The 19,354-nt window shown below is 53.2% G+C and overlaps 1 protein-coding gene across 1 annotated transcript; it reads right to left on the bottom strand.

Moving 5' to 3' along the window:
• Nucleotides 1-1,607: 1,607 nt before the first annotated feature.
• On the bottom strand, nt 1,608-19,352 carry PYGB (phosphorylase, glycogen; brain; the record flags this gene model as incomplete). The annotated part of the gene is given in 21 exon segments (XM_008635779.2): nt 1,608-2,665; nt 2,937-3,003; nt 3,112-3,246; nt 3,657-3,864; nt 4,208-4,349; nt 5,050-5,108; nt 5,659-5,806; nt 5,940-6,041; nt 6,751-6,865; nt 7,174-7,337; nt 7,455-7,601; nt 7,713-7,805; nt 8,144-8,157; nt 8,160-8,283; nt 9,164-9,246; nt 10,494-10,605; nt 12,564-12,695; nt 14,080-14,183; nt 15,015-15,093; nt 16,979-17,080; nt 19,137-19,352. Coding segments are annotated over 21 exon segments (2,499 nt in total), but the record flags the coding sequence as incomplete, so codon positions are not given.
• Between the last annotated feature and the right edge of the window lie 2 nt (nt 19,353-19,354).

The raw sequence follows: 19,354 nt of genomic DNA, 5'->3' as shown, positions 1-19,354 counted from the left end.
TTACACAAGTACTTCCTATTAGGATTGGAATGACACATATATATAACTGCGGACTTGGGTGTTTGATCTCCTCTTCCATGAACAACGTGTGCCCAGACTGCCAGAATGGATGTCTTCCATTACCCCTGTATGTACCCAGACAGCCATGTGCTGCTTTTTGGTGAGAAGGGCAAGGGGTTTTTTTCCTCAACTACTTTTTGACTCCTTGGGTCAGGTTTTCCTGTTCCTGGTGGCAGTGCTGCTCCACTGTAGTTAAAAGCAGACAGTGATACACAGTTTTTGATGCAAAAATAAGTCTGGGGTGTCACTCCCCATCTCTCCCCCCTGCCTTCTGTGTGCTGCCGGTAGCACATCTTAGCCCCTCTGCCAGCCATTGTCCAGGAGGCAGAAGTGGAACTGAGCCTTTCCCACAGGGAGAGCTTCTGGGGATGTCCTTGTCCTGCTTGTGGCTGGAAGGGGGGCTGGTTTATGCTGCTGAAGAGCTCTGCACTGAAAGAGGAGTCACTCACACACTGCCTCACTGGGGTCCTGCCCCTTGTCAGTCCATACAGACAGGACCAGGTGCTGTAGGTTTAGTCACGAGTGCTCAAAGGGAATTGTGCTGCCCCAAGGGTCTGGTCAGGGGTGTACAGCATAGTATAAACTGCTCAGCATGCATCAGAGTTATATCTGCAGGCTTATACTAGTTGCAAAAGAGACAGTAGCTTGTTCTTGTACCAAGATTCTTCTGCCATTAGTGCAGTTGTCCCTGAGGTTTCTGACCCCTGATACTCATAAAGTAGCTGTGCCACTTCACTACAAGTGCATCAACCATAATTCATTGTACTGACAGATGAGAAATACTTACCTGGCTCTGGAGGGTAACACACATTCCAGTTAATGCTGCTGCTGGCAGCTGGCTTGGGGCAAAGTGCAGCCTGAGCTGGGGCCTGGCTGGCTGCCTTCCTCCTGGTGGGACAGCTGGGAGTCCAGCATGAGAACTGCTGGTGTTGGTGGTCCCAGCACCACCATTCCTCTTAGCAGGCCAGTGAAATGCTTGGAAATTTAAACTGAAATGTTTATCTAAAAGTGGTGTAGTTTTAATAAAGGCATTGACTGCTGATCACTTTAGCTTTACCAGTCTTACCTGGCAGTTTTTGGGACATTTTCCCCACACTGAGCAGGTCAGCTGCGCTGGGGCAGGGCTGCAGTATGGTGGGGTGTGGGAGGTGAGCTGGTGCAGCTGGGACTGGGCAAATCTTTGTGGCTACTGCCAGTTCTGGAGGATTGACTCTCCTGGAGCCCAGAGGGTCTGTGCCCATGGTGTGGCTGCAGCTGAGGCTCTGCTCCTTCCCTGGGAGGGGGGAGACAGGAGCTGCCTGTGTGATTTCTAGTTCAGGAGGCCCTGTGTGCCATTGGCAGGGCAAACCCAGCACTAACCCCCACCCCAGTGCACAGGGTCAGCCTGACATGGGCATGTTACCCCCCATGGTGGTGCCAGCACCCTGCCAGCTGCAGGGGACCATGAAGCCACAGCTGGGGAAGGACAGCAGCGATTCAGGCATCATGGCCTGAACTTGCTGCAACCTGAACCCCGAGATGTGGAGTAGTCACAAGTCAGTCCAAAGTCAATCCAGCAGGTGTTTGGGCTGTTTTAATGAGTTGGTGTCAAACAGGGCAGTACTGGTGCACTACACAGCACTATGGGTGTTAAACTGTGACCCCAGCACTGGGAGGGACATGTGGAGCAGCATGACCCTGCTATGGAGGAATGCCAGGGATGTGATCCATGTTCACCCCCTGGGTAGCAGCCAGCACACAGCTGCACCTGCGGAGCCAGGAGCCAGCAGGCTCAGCCACCCCACCTGGTAGTGGCAGGTACAGCCATCCCTATGCAGACCTGGAGGCTAAAAATCCCTGGAGTGGCTTGGTTACTGGGCCTTGAGTTAGGAAAGAGGTGTGGTAGGAGGCTACAGTAAGCTCTGTGGCAAGGAAGTGGCTGGTCCCAGGCTCTCCTGCTTGTGGCACAGTGTTTGACATCGGTGCCTGCCCTGGGGCCTGCTGCTTTCACAGCCAACCTGCCTTCTTTAGGTGATACTGGGGAAGGGGATGGTCAGGGAGTGGCCTCTCCCTCCCCCAGCTTTGGGCCTGGCAGACCCCTGGAGGAGAATGCAAGACATGCTCTGTGTTAGCTGATCCTACTTGTGGGGCAGGGTCAAGGAGGCCACAGAGGGGAGGGTTTACTTGGGAAGCCCTTGTTAAGCATGGAGCACAGCCGTGGAAGACTTATCCATGGTCATCTCACTAGAAGCACTATGCAGCACATGCAAGCTAGGTAGGTGCAAACACAAGGTCCTTTCTCCTGCCCCCCAGCTCTTGTTCCTCAGTCAGGGCTCCTCCTCAGAGCATCCTTCTACCCTCTGAGGGAAGGGCCTTGCTTCTGCAGAGCTGAGACCATAGAACTGGTGGTGCAATGCAGCTGAGGCCTCCTGCACTGGGAGCGTATCCCTCCTTCCGTCCCTTGGTGCTTGCATCAATTTCGGGGGATGTTGGGTGGGGGGATTGCTGTGGCAGAAGGCTCCACCCCCCAGATCTCACGGGCATACTCTGTGATGGTTCTGTCACTGGAGAACTTGCCCGAGCACGCGATGTTCCTGATGACTTTCCTTGTCCACTCGCGGGGATCCTGGGAAGAGGAGAGGCAATGTCAGCACTCAGTTGCTCACCCAGCTCTGTCCTGGCTCGCAGCCTTGCAGGGCACTGGCTGGTTTAAAACACCGTGGTGTGGGGCTGCTGAAGCAGCCAAACCTGCCTCGCCCTGCCCCAGGGTGCCTGCACGCTGTGGTGTCCATAAGAAGGGCTCCACTGGAGCACACATCCCACTTACCCCAGTCTTCCCACTGCACTGCCATGGCCAAAGACCCCATCCTTCCCGCTCAGCAATGGCCATGTCTTACCATGAACAGCTGGTCCACTTGGCCTTGGCACTTAATGTAGGCCTCATAGTCTGCAAACACCTTAAACCTGAAACCCAAAGCAGAGTCCGGCTGGGATTTGCCTTCAGGGCAGGACAGACATCTTCCCCTGAGCAGGCAGGGCTCCCACTGAGCAGGGATGCTTCCCAGGACTCACCTGTCGTGGTACATGAGCATGTTCACCACGTCCCTGAAGCAGCCGGGGTCTCGAGGGGAAAAGAAGCCGCTGCTGATCTGGTCGATGGCCTGGCGCAGCTCGGGCAGGCTCTCGTAGTACTCCCGGGCGTTGTACCTGCGCCCAGCAGAGACAGCTCTGCCACTGCTGCTCTTCCTGGGGCCCCCACGTGTCTGGGGCAGGGAGGGCAGGCAACGATGTGGTACGGCTCCTGAGTGAGGGGCCTTGCTCCCAGGGCTGTGTCCATCAGAGCACCCTGCTCATGGCTCAGACCAGGTGTCTGATACACTTTGTGCCATGTCCCACTCACAGCCACTGTGCTCTGGACGAGCTGCATCCTTGCAGCCCAAGGCAAAGGCTGCCTCCAGCCTGCTTTTTCCTGCTCTAGAGCTGCCTAGAGAGGAAGGTGTCCCTCCCAGAGAACATGGCTCTCCCCAGAGAGGAAGGTGTCCCTCCCAGAGAACATGACTCTCCCCACCAGAGCTGAGCCCTGTATCCCCATCAGATGAGCCCTGGCGTGCACCAACCCTTTCTGATCCAGGGCCTCCACGTCCTCCACTCGCATTCCAAATATGAAGAGGTTTTCTTCGCCTGCCTCCTCGGCCATCTCCACGTTGGCCCCGTCCATGGTACCAATGGTGAGGGCCCCGTTCACCATGAACTTCATGTTGCCAGTACCTGAGGCCTCTGTGCCAGCTGTGGAGATCTGCTGGGAGAGATCCGCTGCTGGGATCACTGCCAAATGCAAGAGAGGTGGGAGTTAATCCTTGGCACGTTGCAGCTCCCCACAACCAGGACAGCAATACAATCCTGGGCATTTGGCAGTGGCCCTTCTGACCTTGCCCTCAGCCCAAACAGCACAACTTTGGGGCCAGAGCCAGGCTCAGCTTTGCCATGGCCCCATGCAGCTGCTGCCACTCCTGCATGAAGCTGGCTTCCTGCCCTGTGTGGAGCCCTCAGGCTCTTCCTAGGGGACAGCCAGGTGTCCTGCCACAACTGCCTCTCAGGCCAGCCCGTTCCTGGGCTCAGCTGGGACATGCCCAACTTCTGACATGTGCTTACAGAAGACCAGACATACCCTTCTCAGCCAAGGATACCCGGTAGTTCTCCAGGAAGATGACCTTGAGCTTGTCCCCCACATAGGGGTCGTTGTTGATGACCTCACCAATGGATGTGATGAGTTTGATGATCATCTTGGCCATGTGGTAACCAGGGGCCGCCTGAAGAAGAGCAGCCCAGAAATGGGGAAGGCTTTTAAGGAAGGAAGAGTGTGAGAGATGCCAGTGTGGGGTCCTCAGTGCAGTGAGTCTGGGCCTCACCTCTGCCGTTCACATAGAATCACAGCATGGTTTGGCTTGGAAAGGACCTTTAAAGGAAATCTAGTCCAACCCCCCTGCAATAAGCAGGGACATCTTCAACTAGACCAGGTTGCTGAGAGCCCCATCCAACCTATCTTGAATGTTTCCAGTGATGGAGCATCTTTCACCTCTGGGGAACCTGTTCCAGTGGCTCACCACGCTCATTGAAAACATTTCCACCTTAGATCTAATCTACGTCAACCCTTCTTCAATTTAAAACCCCTATCCCTTGTTCTATCACAGCAGGTCCTGTTAGAACATTTGTCCCCATCTTTCTTAAAAGGCCCACTTCAACTACTGAAAGACTACAATAAAGACTCCCCAGAGCCTGAACAATCCTAATTCTCCCAGCCATGAATTAGGAAAAAAGCCCTATTGGGACAAGAAGTCCTGAGCCATGGGGTAATAGTGATGGAGCCTTGCTCAGTCCAGTTAGTCCATGGAGGTGTTCCCTGTTGCTGGCTAATCTACAGCAGGCCCAGCAAAGCCACAGAAAGGGGACAGGAACCTTCCCCACCCACCCCCCAAGTCACGCATGCACAGGGTCTGGAATGCAGGTTACCTTTCCTCCGATCATAATGGTCCTGGGCACAAAGGATTTGGATGGATTACATCTGATGCCTGAAAGAGCAGGGATCTTTCTTCAAAATGTTTTCAAATTTGAAAGCTCAAATTTGATCTTAAAAAGAAAAAATTTAAAAATCTTCAGAACTGAAGATAAACTGGGCAGAGTTTTACTGCGTGGATCAGAGGCGGGCTGGGATCTCAGCCCATGTCACAAGGACCTGTCAACCTTACAGGACCCTGAAGCCCAACCAGACATCTGCTGCAGCTGTGGTGGGCAAAAAATGGCCACAGAATCCTTGGGGATTCAGATCCTTGGGGAACTACTCAAGCCAGAACAATGCAGAACTCCAGTGACTTTGCCTCCCTTTGGGAGTGGGCAGGGGCCCCAAGTATACACTGGGAAATGGGGTCGTAACTTGCACCAGGTCAGTCTTGACACCTGCAGAACAGGTGTGGAGGTTACCTGGGCTGGAGAGGTGGGCTGTGAGCTTTTCCCCAGAGCTCTGTATGACCCTTCAGACACTCTGTCTTCCCTCCTGGAGAGAAGCCCTGGCAGTGAGAGGCTGGGGGACACCCCTTGCCTATCAGCCCAGGCAGGACTTACGGTTGTAGAGGGTGATGGCATGCAGGCAGTTCAGCAGTTGCCGCTTGTACTCATGGATTCGCTTCACCTGGACATCAAACATGGACATAGGGTTGATCTTCACCTTGTACTGCTCCTCCAAGTAGGCTGCAAACTTCAGCTTGTTCTCCTGGCAGAAGAATATGAGGAATAGGGTTAGGTTCCCAGGGCTTGCACCAGAAGTGAGCCTTTGCTGCTGGGATGTTCCTGGGAGCATGGTGCTTTTAGCCTTCTTCCCCCAGGCCACCTCCAGTGCATGTTACCTGCTTAACTTTTGCCACATCCCTGATAAAAGTCTCATTATCGATGAAATCCAGTAGCTTCTTCAGCTGGCTCAGATCTGTGACAAAGCCTTCCCCGATTTTCTAAGAGAACAAACCAGGAGAGGAATGTCATGAGACACTTCACAACTGCCCTTCCCCAACAGAGGTGCCACAGTCCTGTTGTGAACTGGAAGAGGCAGTGTGGCCAGGAAAAGGGGCACAGTTTCTCATGGTGAGGTTACTTCTCTGTGTCATAAAGAAGCCCAATGGAAACAGGGCACTTGCAAAACCTCGGACAAGCCTGCCTCTCTCAAGGAGTTTTAGCAGGAAGAGGGAGGATGTGTGCACATGTGCCAAGGCCTCCTGGCAGCTGGAGAAACTGATGGGCAGGACACAGAGATACAATTAATTGCAGGATGATATTCAGCCATGGCATGTCCCAGTGTGATGCAAAAACCTGTGCTAAAGGGCCTGGGAAACAGAAGGGACAGAACTGGGGCTGGGACTCCATGGAAGCTCCTTTGTGCCTATGAAGCTGCACACTTGTCCAGACAGCCTATGGTTGTGCCTGACTGTGTGCAGCCCCCATGAGGGCAGGAACCAGATACAGATTTCTGCAGCTTTTTTTGGCCAATTCTTCTTCATCAACTTTAAAGCCCAGCCAACCTCACACCTACAAGTACCACAGGCATGGTCCTCCCAGGCTGCCCCCACACAGCTGCCAGGTGTCAGCCTCAGGGCTGACCAGACCACAAGAAGAGGTGACCAAAGGGACACACTCAGCCCCTCACTTCACATGCTCCCCACTCACCTCAGCAATAACGTCAGCCAGTCCTGGGTTGCACAGCAGGAGCCAGCGTCTTGGCGTGATCCCATTGGTCTTGTTCTGAAACTTTTCTGGCTCCAGCTCATAGAAATCCTTGAACCTGGAACACCAGGGAGCTCTGAGCCACCCACCACCACCCAGAGCTGCAGCAGGGCCCCAGCAGTGTGTGCTCCTGACTCAGGGCAGGCTCTGTCAATCTCCCTGTAACAGCTGTGAACTCTCTGCTGCCTCTCACCCCCTTCCTCAGCTGTACTGCCAAGAGTTTCACCAGCTCCAAAGGGAGAGAGTCTCTCCAGCAAGGCAACCGAGCAGATCTAAACACCCAGCTTCCCCACCTAACCCTCTCCAGCTGGCAGGCAAAGCCCAGTGAACAGAGAGAGTGCCTGCCCTGGGTGTGCCCCAACTCACACCGAGTTCTTCACGATGTCAGAGTGGATGCGGGCCACGCCGTTGACGGCGTGGGAGCCAATGACGCAGAGATGAGCCATGTTGATCCGCTTGCAGTCGCCCTCCTCGATCACCGACATCCTCCGCAGACGGTCGATGTCCCCTGGGTACAGAGCTGCCACGCGCTGCAGGCAGGGAGAGGGACGTGAGTGACACAGCCACAGGACCGAGCAGCACTCCCATCCTAAAGGTGGTCACCCCAAGAGCCCCGGAGTTCCCACAGCCTGGGACCCGCCCCTTACATCGAGGTGCATTTGGTTGAGGGCGTAAATGATCTCCAGGTGCCGCGGCAGCAGCTTCTCAAACATGGAGACCGGCCAGCGCTCCAGGGCTTCAGGCAGCACGGTGTGGTTGGTGTAGGCACAGGTCCTTTTTGTGATCTCCCAGGCCTGCATTACAGACAGCAGGTTAATGCACATCCCTCCAGGCCAGGAGGGAAAAGGAAATCCCACAGCTCTTTCCCCTGCAAGGTTCAGCAAGGACCTCCCCGCTCTGCTCACCTTGTCCCAGTCCACTTTCTCCACATCCACCAGGATCCGCATGAGCTCTGGTATGGACAGGGCAGGGTGGGTGTCGTTCAGCTGAATAGCCACCTGCAACACAGACTTGATGGTCTCAGTTCTGGCAGTGACACGACTGTGACAGTGTCCCACATGCTCAGGGCTGGGGTAAGCGTCAGCCCCAAGGTTCCTCTCATGACTCTCAAACCAGAAACAGACAGAGCTCTCAGTAATGGACCTATGCAAACTTTTTAAGTTTTGCTCCAAATTACAAATTTTTCCCTGGGAAAATAGGCCTGGAGATCATCTGGTTTACAGCCCAAATTGCCAGGGTGTTTGTAAAAATGCCCCCACTTCATCCTGAGTGTCCTGCTCTCCCTCATGAGAGGCAGGTCTGGCTGAAATTTCCCTGGACTCTGCCATGGACTCACCTTGTCTGGGAAGGGAACACGGTCCGGACGCTGTCTGTGCTCCCGAATTTGGATGCTTTGAAGCGGCGGATGATGTCCTGGAGGGTGGCAGCCACGACAAAGTACTCCTGCTTCAGCCTCAGCTCCTTGCCTTCAAAGAACTGCAAGTGGGGGCACCACATCTATCAGAGCTGCAGCTGCCATCCCCACCTGGCAGCCAAAGCCCTGGAGATGCTCCTCTCCACCCCGAGGGGCTTCCCAACAGGCCTCACAAGTTTTGCCTTGTCTGGCTGCTGTGAGGCTCCTCACCAGGGCAAATGTGCATGCTTCTCACATGTCTCTGATGGGGACAGCAGCTGCAGGGACTCACAAGGGGCATGGCATCCCAAACAGCTGCTTCCAGAGCAACAGAGCCTGCCACATCTGTGCTACTTCTGCAGAGCCAGCATAGCTCCCTCCCTTGCAGCAAAATCCTTTGCAGGGTTTTTGGACAAAGGATTTTGGGTTTTCTGCAATAGCCAGAGTGTCTCTGGACACACCAGCTGCCTCCCACACCATGCTTCATGCTGGTCTATTTTAAAACACCAGCAGGAGCAATAGGGTGTGGGGTAAAGTGCAGGGGATTAGCTTTTCCAGCACAGATGCCAATCCATGACTAGAAATGAGGGCTCGTCCCTTCTGGAACCAGTGCCCAGTGAGTGATTGGCCTGGGACAGCCCCTGCAGTGAGAAAATCCCTTGAATTGGGGATGGAAATGAGACCCCACTGTGTAAACTGACAACTGCCTTCAAATTGAAGGAGCAGGGAACAGAGCAGCTATGTCATATGGGCCAGACTCTTAGCTGCCATCAGTCAGCAAAGACCCTCTGGAACCAGCAGAGCCATACCTGTTCACTGGGAATTATAGGGACAACCTGTTGCATTAAACCAGAACAATAAACACCAGATGGCCATGACCTTCCAGTGCTTGCAAACAAGGAGATACAACTGCAGGAAGGATGATTCTGAGCAACAGGGAAGAGAGGCAAGAGAGTCACTCACGTTATCATTTGGGTACAGGACTCTGGATATGTTTTCTGCCAGGTTTCTGTCCAACACTGCCTCGATGTAGTCACCCATATTGACTGCAGAGAGAGAAATACACACAGTACTGCAGCAGCTGTAGAGATTCAGGCAGGTCCCTGACACCACACTTTTACCTCTTCTCTTGCAGAGAGATTTTGTAACAGGAATATTCAGTTTGGTAATAATGGAATAGGATGGGAATGTACATGTGTGGAGAGCACTGGAGTGACAGGAGGAGATGGGATAAGAGAAAGGCAGATCTCCATGTGCTTCACAAGACACACATATTGGGAAGGACAGGCAAAAGCTGAAGGCAGACAGCAGCCAGACAAGGCAAAACAAGGAAGCGAGTGAGCAGCCATCTTGCCTGAGAATGGAGGAGAAATGGGTCTGGGCAGAGAAGCACAACACCATAATCACACTCAACTGCTGAAGGGTTCAAAAGGCTCATCAAAACCTAGCTCACAACTGCCAGTCAAGAACTGAGTAGACTCAAGGGCCATCACCCCATGTCCCACACAAGTTCTCCAAGCAAGGCTGCTTGGACACACACATCTCCTGCCAATATGGAGGAATAAATCAAATCTGTCCAATCTAAAGCCTTCCCCTTCTGTGACAGCCTAGCATTGACATGTGGTGTGTTAGTTGCCCTGTATCTGCTCTTCAGCACTACAATTAGAGGCTGCAAGATGCACCTAAAGCAAACCAACAGTAGGATGGGCTGTGCTGCTGTTCTGCTTCAGCACTAAAGGATGATGCTGCACAGAAATGACCCTCCCTGGAGAGTCTGCAGCTCATTTGGTGCCCCTTCTGTGACAGCCTAGCATTGACATGTGGTGTGTTAGTTGCCCTGTATCTGCTCTTCAGCACTACAATTAGAGGCTGCAAGATGCACCTAAAGCAAACCAACAGTAGGATGGGCTGTGCTGCTGTTCTGCTTCAGCACTAAAGGATGATGCTGCACAGAAATGACCCTCCCTGGAGAGTCTGCAGCTCATTTGGTGACGTAATGAATCCAGTGGCAGGTGGTCTGCCACTGGGGGAAGGCATAAGGCAGGTTGTGAGAGCATGACAAGTGTGATGGGAACAGAAGGAGAATGGGTGGGTGTTCTGGTGTATAAGGGCTCTGGAAGCAGTTGTGGGGTAGTGTGATCCATGGATGTGCACACAGTGCTGTGTTTTGGAGCTAGCTATGAGATAAAGACAAAGCAGGCCAGATGTGAAGTGCTGTGCCAGGTGCCATGCACAAAGGGCCAACTGTGTCCCAGACTGGCCAGAAGAGACGCAGTGGAGGGACAGCACTTACATTCCTGGAGGTTGAAGTCGTTGGGTGCCTTGGCAGACCAGAGTCTCATGGTGTTCACAGTGTTGTTCTTGTATCCAGGCACTGGGGTGTCGTAAGGCATGGCAAGGACAACCTGCAAAAGGACAGTTTTCCCCTCTGGTTACAGCACAGTGGCCTCAGAGGAGGTGGGAGAGCAGCTGAAACCTCTGCAGGGAGAATCCAGAGGGCAAAGACAAGTCCTGGCTGTGGAAGGAATACTCACCTCACTAAAATACACGTGCTGACCTTCCTACACCTGTACCTTCCTGTAACTGGGGTACCTATCAGAGCACTGAAAGCACCCTCAGCTGCCCACTGTGATTCTGTCTGTGCTGGGGTAGAGCCAGGGCAGCTTGGACCTTTGTGTTTCCATCTGGGATTAACTCCACAGACTGAATCCTGCCCATTAGCCTTCTGCAACCTGCCAGGACCAAACCCTACCACTGCAGCACCATTTCCAGAGCCATTCACCCAATATTCAGGGTTTGTTGAACCTGCCTGGATAAATCCACTGAGATCTCCAGCACCTGAACTGAACATGAGTGTGAAACTCTTTGTGCAGTTTCCAGATGATGCTTAAGCCTCAGGAGGGTGCACACGTGGCTACGGGGAGTAACCCTGGAGCTCCCAGCTCACACAGCAGGGAAAACCTGGGCAGATCATCAGAGCATGTTGGTCCTGAACAGCCTCTTTGTGCTGGCATCAGCAACACCTCCCCTCTGGGGAGAATCAGCTCAGGCTCTCCAAGCTGCTGTTACCAGCTCCGAACATGGAAGCAGGCAGGGAGCCTGCCCAGGGACTGGGGCACACATCACATGAACTCAGCCATGCTATATTTGGAGACTTCATCTTTGGCTTTTTTGAACCTTTCCAACTTGTTCCCTTAGCAGCACTATCTGAAAATCCACCTCCTTGTAGGAAGCAGTGTTTGGGATCCCTGAAACCCCAGACTACCAGCAGGATCAGAAGAAAGGCATGATGAAATGCAATGGCTCTTGGTCCCCAAGAGGATGCCTGCTGCACTTGGGGGCCAGAGAGCTCTGGCACGGTGCCACCAAGATGTTCACTGTGCTGGTGCTGTGGTGTTGAACCCCTACACTGTTATCCTGGCAATGGCCTAGGTCACTGCACAGCCTCTGACAACCAGAAATAAAATGCTGTATTTCTCCTCTGAGCAGGCCCAGGTGACTCTAACTGAGCTTCAGCTCTTGGTGCTGAAGGGAATGGCCGGGCTCTGTGACCGTGAGCTCCCCAGAGGAACCAAGCTGGTTCATCAGGCTGAGAGACCTGATGAACATTATGGAAACAAGGCTAGGTCATCTCCCTGAACCACAGAGAAATTAATTGTCCTTCCTTCCTCCATCCTGAGCAGAGATTACAGAGGAGAGGCTGAAGCATCTTTAGTATTTTTAATAAACCTGTGCCTTCATCAGCTGCAAGATGGGAATGCACCTACGATGCATCAGCCTGTGCCTTGAACAAGCACGAGCTCCTGAAGTACAGCATTACCTCCTCAACTGTGGGAGAGGCTGAAGGAGTGTTTGTGCCCCATGATGCCACAAAACAAGGCCTCCATGCAGACTGGAGACTAGAAACCACACCTCCAGCCCACTGGGCTGCTCTGGGAAAGAGGAACCTGCTCTCATGACAAGAGTTAAACACCCATGGGATTGCTCCATGCCCCTGCACAGCAGCAGCACCAGAACCACCTGAAAATCCACAGGGTGTGAGTGAGCAGTGGCCAGGAGCAGGGTGGAAGGAGCCTACACTTCTCCAACATAAATCCATGCAAGACTGGGGCTTTGCCCTGGAGATCAATAGAGAAGGAGGCCCCAAGCTAACTGAAGTTGCTATCCTCCTTTTTTCTCAAATCCTGCTGCAACAAATCAACAAAAATTTTTATTTCCTCAAATCCCCTAGTCTACCAAGTCACCTTCCTAACTAGGTAGCAGAGAGAGTTTGGCCAGTCTGGGAGAGAAGCAAAGCCTGAACACCTCAGGTAGCCCAGGGTGGCTCCCCTCCCCATCCCAGCAGGGAGACAGATGGTGGTACCTGGGTGTCGATCCACTTCACCCCGTCGGGAGTGTGCTCCACACGGCCGTAGAAGTGCACCGGGAGCATGTACTCGGGGCGGGCCTTCTCCCAGGGGTTGCCGTAGCGCAGCCAGTCGTCCGCCTCCTCCACCTGCAAGAGGCACACGGGCTTCAAGGAATGGCTCGTGGCTCCAAGTGAAGGCTGAACACGGCTCTTTGAAGGGAGACTGGTTTAAAAGCAAAGCTTCAGCAAGCTGGCTTTAAAAATGGGTATGTAGAGGCCTCTAGAGGATAGCCGGGCTTTCCAAAGCTTGGATGACTGCATCCCAGCTGGTATAAATAAATCAGCCTCTACAGACTTTGCAGCACTGTTCAGGTTTAAGCCATCCAAACTGCACAGACCACTGCACTCAGTCTGTCTCCAGGCCTTTACATCCAGTTTGACTGTGGATATTGTGGAATATGTGGGATGTGGGACCCACTGGTGCTCTTCCTGGCCACAAGCCACACCCTGTACACCGGGTCTTGTTAACTGCTCTGTCCTCTGCCAGACAGGGTTTCTCCTCTCAGCTCACAACTGTGGCAACGGGAGCAAAGTGAATCCATCAGAGCCACCTAGGCTGGTATTATCCAGAGATGCTTTGTACCTCCAGGCATTTCTCTGCTGTGGGGGGAGGGAAGTAAAGGAAGGAGGGAAGTAAAGGAAGGAGGAGATAGTGGGACAAGGAAGGGCAAGGCAGGGGGGAGGGCCACAGCCCGGCATGCCACCACCCCTGTTCTTTTTTAAGAAACTCGAAGTCAAATACAGGGGAAGCTTTCCCCTCCCTGTTTTCACCATTTATGGGGCCTAGCATTGCAGCTTCTTTGTGGAGAGAGGGAGGAAAAAACAACCTTCAAACCTCTCATCCTCCCTGACTTATGGAGAAGTATTTTAAGAGGAAAAAGGTACTTTATGCTCCAAAGCAAGGTAAGTCTCCAGCTGGAAACCACTTCCTGACATACACTAAGGAAAACTGCTGGCTGGGGCAGCTTTTCAGCCTATTTTCACTTGAAAATAATATGATCACTAATGCTACAGGAAAATCCCTGTTTAAGCCCTGTCTGCCACTGACCCAGGGAACCCACAAGAGCAGCTATCACCCCAGGCACTTGCCTATGTTCCATCATGATCAAAATCCTTTGCCAGACACCTTCCTGAGGTCCTTAGGCACACCTCCATCCTTAGTCTGACTGCTTGCTGACTCACTGCCAAGTTGGATGGGACTCTGGGGTTGTTGCAGCTGCACTGTGGAGACTCAGGCAGGGACACCTCTGGCCTCAGCCATGCCCTGTGGCTCAACTCCCACATCATCATGCCCAGTGACAGACTCAAATGCCCACTTTAGGAGCAGCTCAAGGCACTGCAGTTCATTTTACGTGTCCAGGCCTTGTCCACAGCATGAAACACAGGGAGAAAGAGGGACCTGAGTTTGCCAAGTTACTTGTCCACAGCATGAAACAGAGGGAGAAAGAGGGACCTGAGTTTGCCAAGTTACCTGCCAGCCATCAACAATCTTCTGGTTGAAGATCCCAAACTCATAGCGGATGCCGTAACCGTAAGCTGCCAGACCCAGTGTGGCCATGGAGTCCAGGAAACAGGCTGTAAGAGTCCAGGAAACAGGCTGTAGGAGCAGAGGACAGGCACACTGCAAAGAACCTCACTCCTTGCTTGCTGCACTTGCTTGTGTGCACAGAGATGAGGAGCTCCCACAACAGTGCTGCTGGAAATGTTTACTACTCAGAGGAAACCCATGTGCAGAAGGCACACAAGGAGACAGTCTGCAGCAGGACTCTGTGTGGTCACTCAGGTCCTGCCGAGCGACCACAAACCCCCAAAATTGTTGGTGACAAGGACAGGTCACCAAAACCCCCAATCCAGCCTTGTTGCAGTGAGAGCTCTTCTAAACTTGCCCTGCTCTAAGCCTGTCTGCCCAGTAAAGCAGAGCTTCTGACACCAACCTGCTGCACCACTAGCTACTTAACTATTATTGCTTCCAAAGGAAACCCTTCCAGCTCTCTATCCAGGCAGTTCTGGTAAAGATCAGCCCCAGCATTTACTCCACGCTGGGGAGCTCTCATCTCCAGCTGTCCCACTGGACAGGCAGACTGAAATAGCAGCCAACAATCTGCCTGTGTGAGAGCTGTTGAGTGCCTCTGAGAAGTGAGAGATTTCACAGGGAGGTGAGGAGAAAGGCTCCCGCCGCCCCCTCCCAGCCGCAGCCCTGCCTGCTGCACTGTGGAACACACACCGACAGCTCCGGGCTGCTCTCACTGGGGAGGGGATGTTTCTGGCCAGCCAGGAGCAGGCAGGAGGGTACCACACTGCTGAAGGCCTGTGGGGCAGATGCCAGTGGTGAGGGTGTGACAGCCACATCTCCCTGGGTCCCCACACACTCTGCATGAGGAGGGGGCTCCCCTCCCCCTGCATTACCTGCCAGCCGGCCCAGGCCTCCATTTCCCAGCCCAGCATCTTCTTCAATTTCTTCCAGCTCCTCCAAGTCCAAACCCAGCTGTTGGGGAAGACCGCAGCAGAACATGTCACCAAACAAACCCCATGTCCTGAGCTGCTCTCTAAGGAGGGCAAACACATCCCAAAATCACCCATACTGAGGGAAATTAAACCCACAAGGTCTCTGTATCCCTCCCCACCACTCCCCACAAAGCATCTCACCAGCCCCTAGTCCTTGGGCAGCCCAATTAATTGGAAAACAATTAATTCTATCACCAAATGTCGCTTTCCCATGAAGAAGGTTTCCTTAGAGACTTCAGACAAAACACTCATCCCCTGGCAACCCCTCAGGTCAGGATGTCCTTTGACCAAACTTGACATTGGAGACAGCATGGGGAGAATGGTCAAGCCAGTGTGCAAGGGACCCCTGAGTCCTGCCTGGGCAGGGGAGGTCATCCCTCTGCTCGTGCCCATTGAGTCCTTGAGGAAGGGCATGGCCAGGCTGGCAGCAGTGACTGCAGCATTCACCATCACTCTCTGTGCTTCCCACATCCTGCCCAGCCTGCCACTGAGCTCCTTGGCTGCAGTCTGTGGCTGGAAGTGGTTGCCTGCATCTCTTGAGCCATTTGTTCTACGGCCTGGGAGTCCCTGCCAGATGAAGGCTAAGCCTGCCAGGAGCAAGGACTCTCCAGGAGTCCAGAGGTGCAGACTCTCAGAGTCTGGTGCCAGGGGGGACAGCAGGGTGTCAAGCCAATACCACAGCTGCTCCCCAAACTGTTTTCCCAGCACTTCAATCATCTGCAACCACCAGATGGGAAAGCCTCATGCACAGGATGATGGGGACATAAAAACTGAGACAAATTCTCTCAGTGACAGAGCCATGCCAGATACAAGACCTCTGAACCAACCTGGCCACTGGCCATGATGAGCTCCACAAGCTGGAGGCTACAGCAAAGGAAGCCTCCACTAGCATGTTGGGCCAAATCTGCACTTGGAAAGTGTCTTGCAAAGGAACTTAGAGGATGCTCCCTGAAGAAAACCAGCCTGCCCTCTGAGGCATTGATACCTCAGAGAGGAAACAGGTGCCTCCCTGGAAATCCCTTCCTATCACTTGGCAGGGAAAGTGCTTGCCAGGATGTTTCAGCAGCAACTGTAGTACCTCATTTTGAGACACAGTGGAGTGCCCAACTTCTGCTAGAAGTATAACATAGATCAATCTGGTTGGGCAGAGGGAGGGCAGAGGGGAAGCTGGGAGAAATAAAGCCTTTGGGTGAGAAAGCCAAAAACCTCACATTCTGTCAAAAAAGGTCACGGTGCTGTTGCAGAGATGTCTGCAAATAACCATATAAGTAAGTAACCATGGCCTCACATTAGTGATTGCCTTGGTGATATCCAGCTGATTTTTTTTCCAGATGGAAATCATCTGAGGACATTTTACTTCAAGCAAATCATTTCCTTCCTTTCTCCCTTCCCACCAATTAACTTCTACTTGGCAGCACTGCTGCTGTGCCTGTGTACCTCCAATGTATGAACCGTAATTTGGTGTTTTGCTGCTCCAGTCTCCTCTTCTGGCCCAGTCTCTCCCACTAGACTACATCTCCTGTGATAAAACATCATCTCTCCTACTAATGGAAAGCTCTTTGCAGCCTGTGACTCCCATGTCCTTTGGGATACTAGGTGTTGTTTTCAGTATACACTTCTGGGCTCTTCCATTCACTGCAGGGAAATGGTGGTTTGAAAAAAAATGTACTCCAACTTCAAGGCATCCCAAGCCCCCCCACCACTGTCTTCTCTAGGGAATGAAAAACACTAAGACAGAGCCAAGCTTCATTTTGTATAGTCCAAATAACACAACATTCTCAGGCAAAGCCCTGAGAAATAGATACTCAGCCCTCTGTGTGGAAAAGTTTAGCCTCGGGGGGACCCTGGTACCTCCAAGACTTTACCTGGTAAATGGCTTCGTCACAAGCATTCTGCAGGCCCAGGTTCACCATGGTGTTCTGCAGAGTGCGACCCATATAGAACTCCAGGGACAGGTAGTAAATGCGCTGAGGAGGCAAAGCGAGACACTTACACACAGCACAGCACTTTGCTTTCACCAAAGCTGCTTAAAATCAAGAGCAGACCCAAGCATTTTCCAGAGTAGGGATGTCTTCCCAGACTGGCTTTTGGCGCCTGCTCCTGAACACCACGCACCAGAGTTGTTTGTCAGAAGAATTTCATGCGGGACGCCGGCCAAGCCTCCACCACGCATTCCCTGCCAACAGCCTTCTATAGAAAAATCTCGCTGCCTGTTAAGTGTTTCCCTAATTAACTCAGGGCAAGTATTATCTAGGATGCTGAATGATATATTTATACACTGTCAGGCTCAGCTGAGGTGATGTTTACGCTGGGCTTTTAAAGCTTTCCCATGCTAGGCTGAAGCTGATCCAGTCTCCCAAAAGCCAGAGCAAGCCCCCTACCCCATGCAGGCTGGCTGGGCCAGCACCTTCCTGCGAGCAATTTTCCAGCACTCCCATCTCATGGGTCCTCCTGCTCACCCCTCACTCAGTTTCATGCCCGTTTCATCCTGTTGAACAAGTAAATTGTCCCATAGGTGGCAGGGTTCCTGGCACGACTGTGCAGTGACCTTCCAAGTTTGAGAGGAGCCGTGTCTGTGCCGCAAATGCTAACGAAAGCCTGTTTGTGGGATGAGGAGCAGGCTGTGCAAACTTCTCCCCTCACTCAAGATTCATCACTGTGGATACTTTTATAAATAAACTGGAATTTTTAACAGAGCAATAACCTGGCTTCAAATTGTGCTTTCCCCTGAATCTCTTTCCACTGTAGTGTGGATTTTTCCCCACTAAGCAGCAGGATTACCCACTCTGCCACCTCTGCTGGGAGTTCCCTGGGGCTCATCAGAAAGACTGAAATCATTGCACATAAATGCTCTGCTCCTTTCAGTCTCCTGCAGGGGCACATTTCTGGTGAAAATCTAAGTGTAGAGAAAAGTAAGCAAACTCAGTCCAGGCTCCTCTGAGCCTTTATAGGATCTGTACAATCCCTTCTGTTGGTGTTGCAATACAGATCAGGGTGCACTTGTGTGAGTTAGGATAAAAGGGAGAGTCCCATGCAACAGTGTAACTCCCCGAGTATCTGCAGCCATTCTGTCGTGAAAGTGCACTTTGTTTTTTGTTTCATGGCAATTTTCATAATCTTGGGGAAAGAGCTGACTCAGGGAGGTGGTTGCCTGCACCCTGGGAAGGTATGTGCCTTTCTCAGTACATACCTGCTCTCTGTGGCACCCCAGTCAAGTGCTCGATTGGGTCTTAATTCAAAAGGATTAGGGCTGAATTATGTCTTGCAGCCCCCAACACCTCCAGCATCACTGTCCTGACTTGGCAAGTGGGGAGGAGCTTGTCTGGTTTTCACCAGCAAGAAACTCCTCTCCAGCCTCAAAGCTGAGCTGCCTGCATGTTCTGCAGGAGTGAAGTCAGGACACAGCTGTGCTGAGCCATGGAGGTGATGATGCTCACAGGGGACACCACTGTGGCAGTGTGAGTGCAGGACGTGACCGTGGTGGAGCATGCAGAGGAGCTGGCAGCAGCAAGGCCCACGCAAGAACATGCTCAGAGTGGGACCACAGGGGACATGGCTGTGACCAGGTGCAGGGGGACACAACTATGAAAGTGTCTGAGGGGGAACAATGCTGCAGCAAGGTTCATTGGAACAGGACTGCAAGAGTTTATGGGGACACAGTCACAGCGAACTGCACAAGGGACATGGCTGGGGTGATGTCCGTGGGGACACAGGCCTGGCAAGATGTGTGTGAGCGACATGGCTGAGGCAAGGCTCATGGGCACACAGCCACAGCAATGCCCACAGGGGCACGGCCACAGCAGGGTGTGTGTGAGCGATGCAGGTGTCATGATGCCCGCAGGGAAGAAATCATGGTGGGATGCATGAGAGGCACGGCCATGGCAAGGGGCCCCACAGCCAGGTGCACACAAGGGACAACGCCCCTGGGTCACACCCGCAGTGACACCGGCCAGGTAGACCCGGAGACACCCTTGGTGAAGGCACAGCCGCCCAGCCCCGGTCCCTCGTCCCGCCGCGGCTCACCTTGGGGTCCCGCTCGTAGTAGTGCTGCTGGGTGCGGATCCAGCGGCCCACCAGGTGGTCGCGCACCGTGTGGGCCAGCGCGAAGTAGTAGTCGCGGGGGGTGGCGACGTTGCGGTCCTTGACGAGGGTGAAGTGGAGGTGGCGATTGAAGCTCTTACGCACCTCGGCCACGTCCCCCAGCCCCGCGATGCCCCGCACGCTGATCTGCTTCCGACGGT

This window comes from Corvus brachyrhynchos, unplaced genomic scaffold (genome assembly GCF_000691975.1).
Source record: "Corvus brachyrhynchos isolate BGI_N302 unplaced genomic scaffold, ASM69197v1 scaffold806, whole genome shotgun sequence".
Classification (NCBI taxonomy): Eukaryota; Metazoa; Chordata; class Aves; order Passeriformes; family Corvidae; genus Corvus; species Corvus brachyrhynchos.
This window is presented reverse-complemented; position numbering and strand designations above follow the sequence as displayed.